This window comes from Eimeria mitis, genomic scaffold (assembly GCF_000499745.2).
Source record: "Eimeria mitis Houghton genomic scaffold, Emh_scaff1139, whole genome shotgun sequence".
Taxonomy (NCBI): Eukaryota; Apicomplexa; class Conoidasida; order Eucoccidiorida; family Eimeriidae; genus Eimeria; species Eimeria mitis.
The window spans coordinates 10460-11636 of record NW_013567808.1 but is presented as its reverse complement, the minus strand read 5'-3'; the positions used below and the strand labels follow the sequence as shown (position 1 = coordinate 11636).

At 46.6% G+C, this 1177-nt stretch overlaps 1 protein-coding gene across 1 annotated transcript in view; it reads right to left on the bottom strand.

Annotated features, from left to right (window-relative positions):
- EMH_0030380 (uncharacterized protein) overlaps nt 1-1177 on the bottom strand; it is a gene marked incomplete at both ends in the record, with an annotated part of 3617 nt that overhangs the window by 802 nt on the left and 1638 nt on the right. The window contains 2 exons of the mRNA XM_013494405.1: nt 175-402; nt 669-750. Of these exons, the coding sequence (XP_013349859.1) occupies nt 175-402; nt 669-750 (310 nt within the window). The remainder of the gene's footprint in view (nt 1-174; nt 403-668; nt 751-1177) is intronic.

The following is a 1177-nucleotide window of genomic DNA, read 5'->3' as shown; positions in this document are numbered from 1 at the left end:
CGATATAATGCATGCAGCAGCAGCAGCAGCAGCAGCAGCAGCAGCAGCAGCAACGGGAGCAACGCCAATAGCTGCAGCTGCAGCAGCAGCAGTAGCAGCAGCAGCAACACGAGCAACAGCGACAGCAGCAGCAGCAGCAGCAATAGCAGCAGCTAGGTGCGGCCTGATGCGTACGAGGCAAACGCTGAGGGGCCCCCGGAGCAGCAGATTGCTGCAGGTGTGATGAAGAGGTTTCTGTTGCCTTGGGGGCCCCCCCTCCCTTCGAGTTGCCGTCTGCTGCTGCTGCTGCTGCTGCTGGTGTTGCTGCTGCTGCTGCTGCTCCTACGCTAGATGCCAGCATCGCATCCAGGAGGCAGTAAAGCCAAAAGGTGTGAGTCATGTAGGGCTTCCATAGATTAACAGCTGCAGCAAACCAACACAGCACAAGCAGCAGCAGCAGCAGCAACAGCAGCAGCAGCAACAGCAGCAGCAGCAGTAGAACAATATCTGTATCATTCGCTCTGCAGTTCTCCAGCTCGCGAAAGCAGCAACAGCAGCAACAGCTGCCGCCGTTGCATCGAAGCAGTTGCCCTGCTGCTGCTGCATCTGCTGCTTCTGCCGCTGCTGCTGCTGCATCTGCTGCTTCTGCTGCTGCTGCTGCTGCTGCTGCTGCTGCTGCTGCTGCATACCTCTAAATGAAGGGGCGTAGTCTCCTATAACCTTGCCCATTCTCCACGTCGCCTTTGACAGTCGAGACACCCGACGCAGCAGCTGCAGCAGCAACAGCAGCAGCAGCAACAGCAGCAGCAGCAGCAACAGCAGCAGCAGCAACAGCAGCAGCAGCAGCAACAGCAGCAGCAACACAACACAAACAGCTCCCGGTTTCTCTTAACCAGCTGAGCATACACCCGAAACGGCAACCGCTACGCAGCCAAAATATATATACGTAAACAGATAACTATATACAGAATTTTTTGATTTATTTATTTATTTATATATTTATATATTCACATATTTATATTTATATATTTATATATTTGTATATTTATATAGTTATATAGTTATATATTTATATATTTATATATTCATATATTCATATATTTATATATTTAAATATTTATATATTTATATATATGAATATATGAATATATGAATATATAAATATATAAATATATAAATATATATATATATATATATA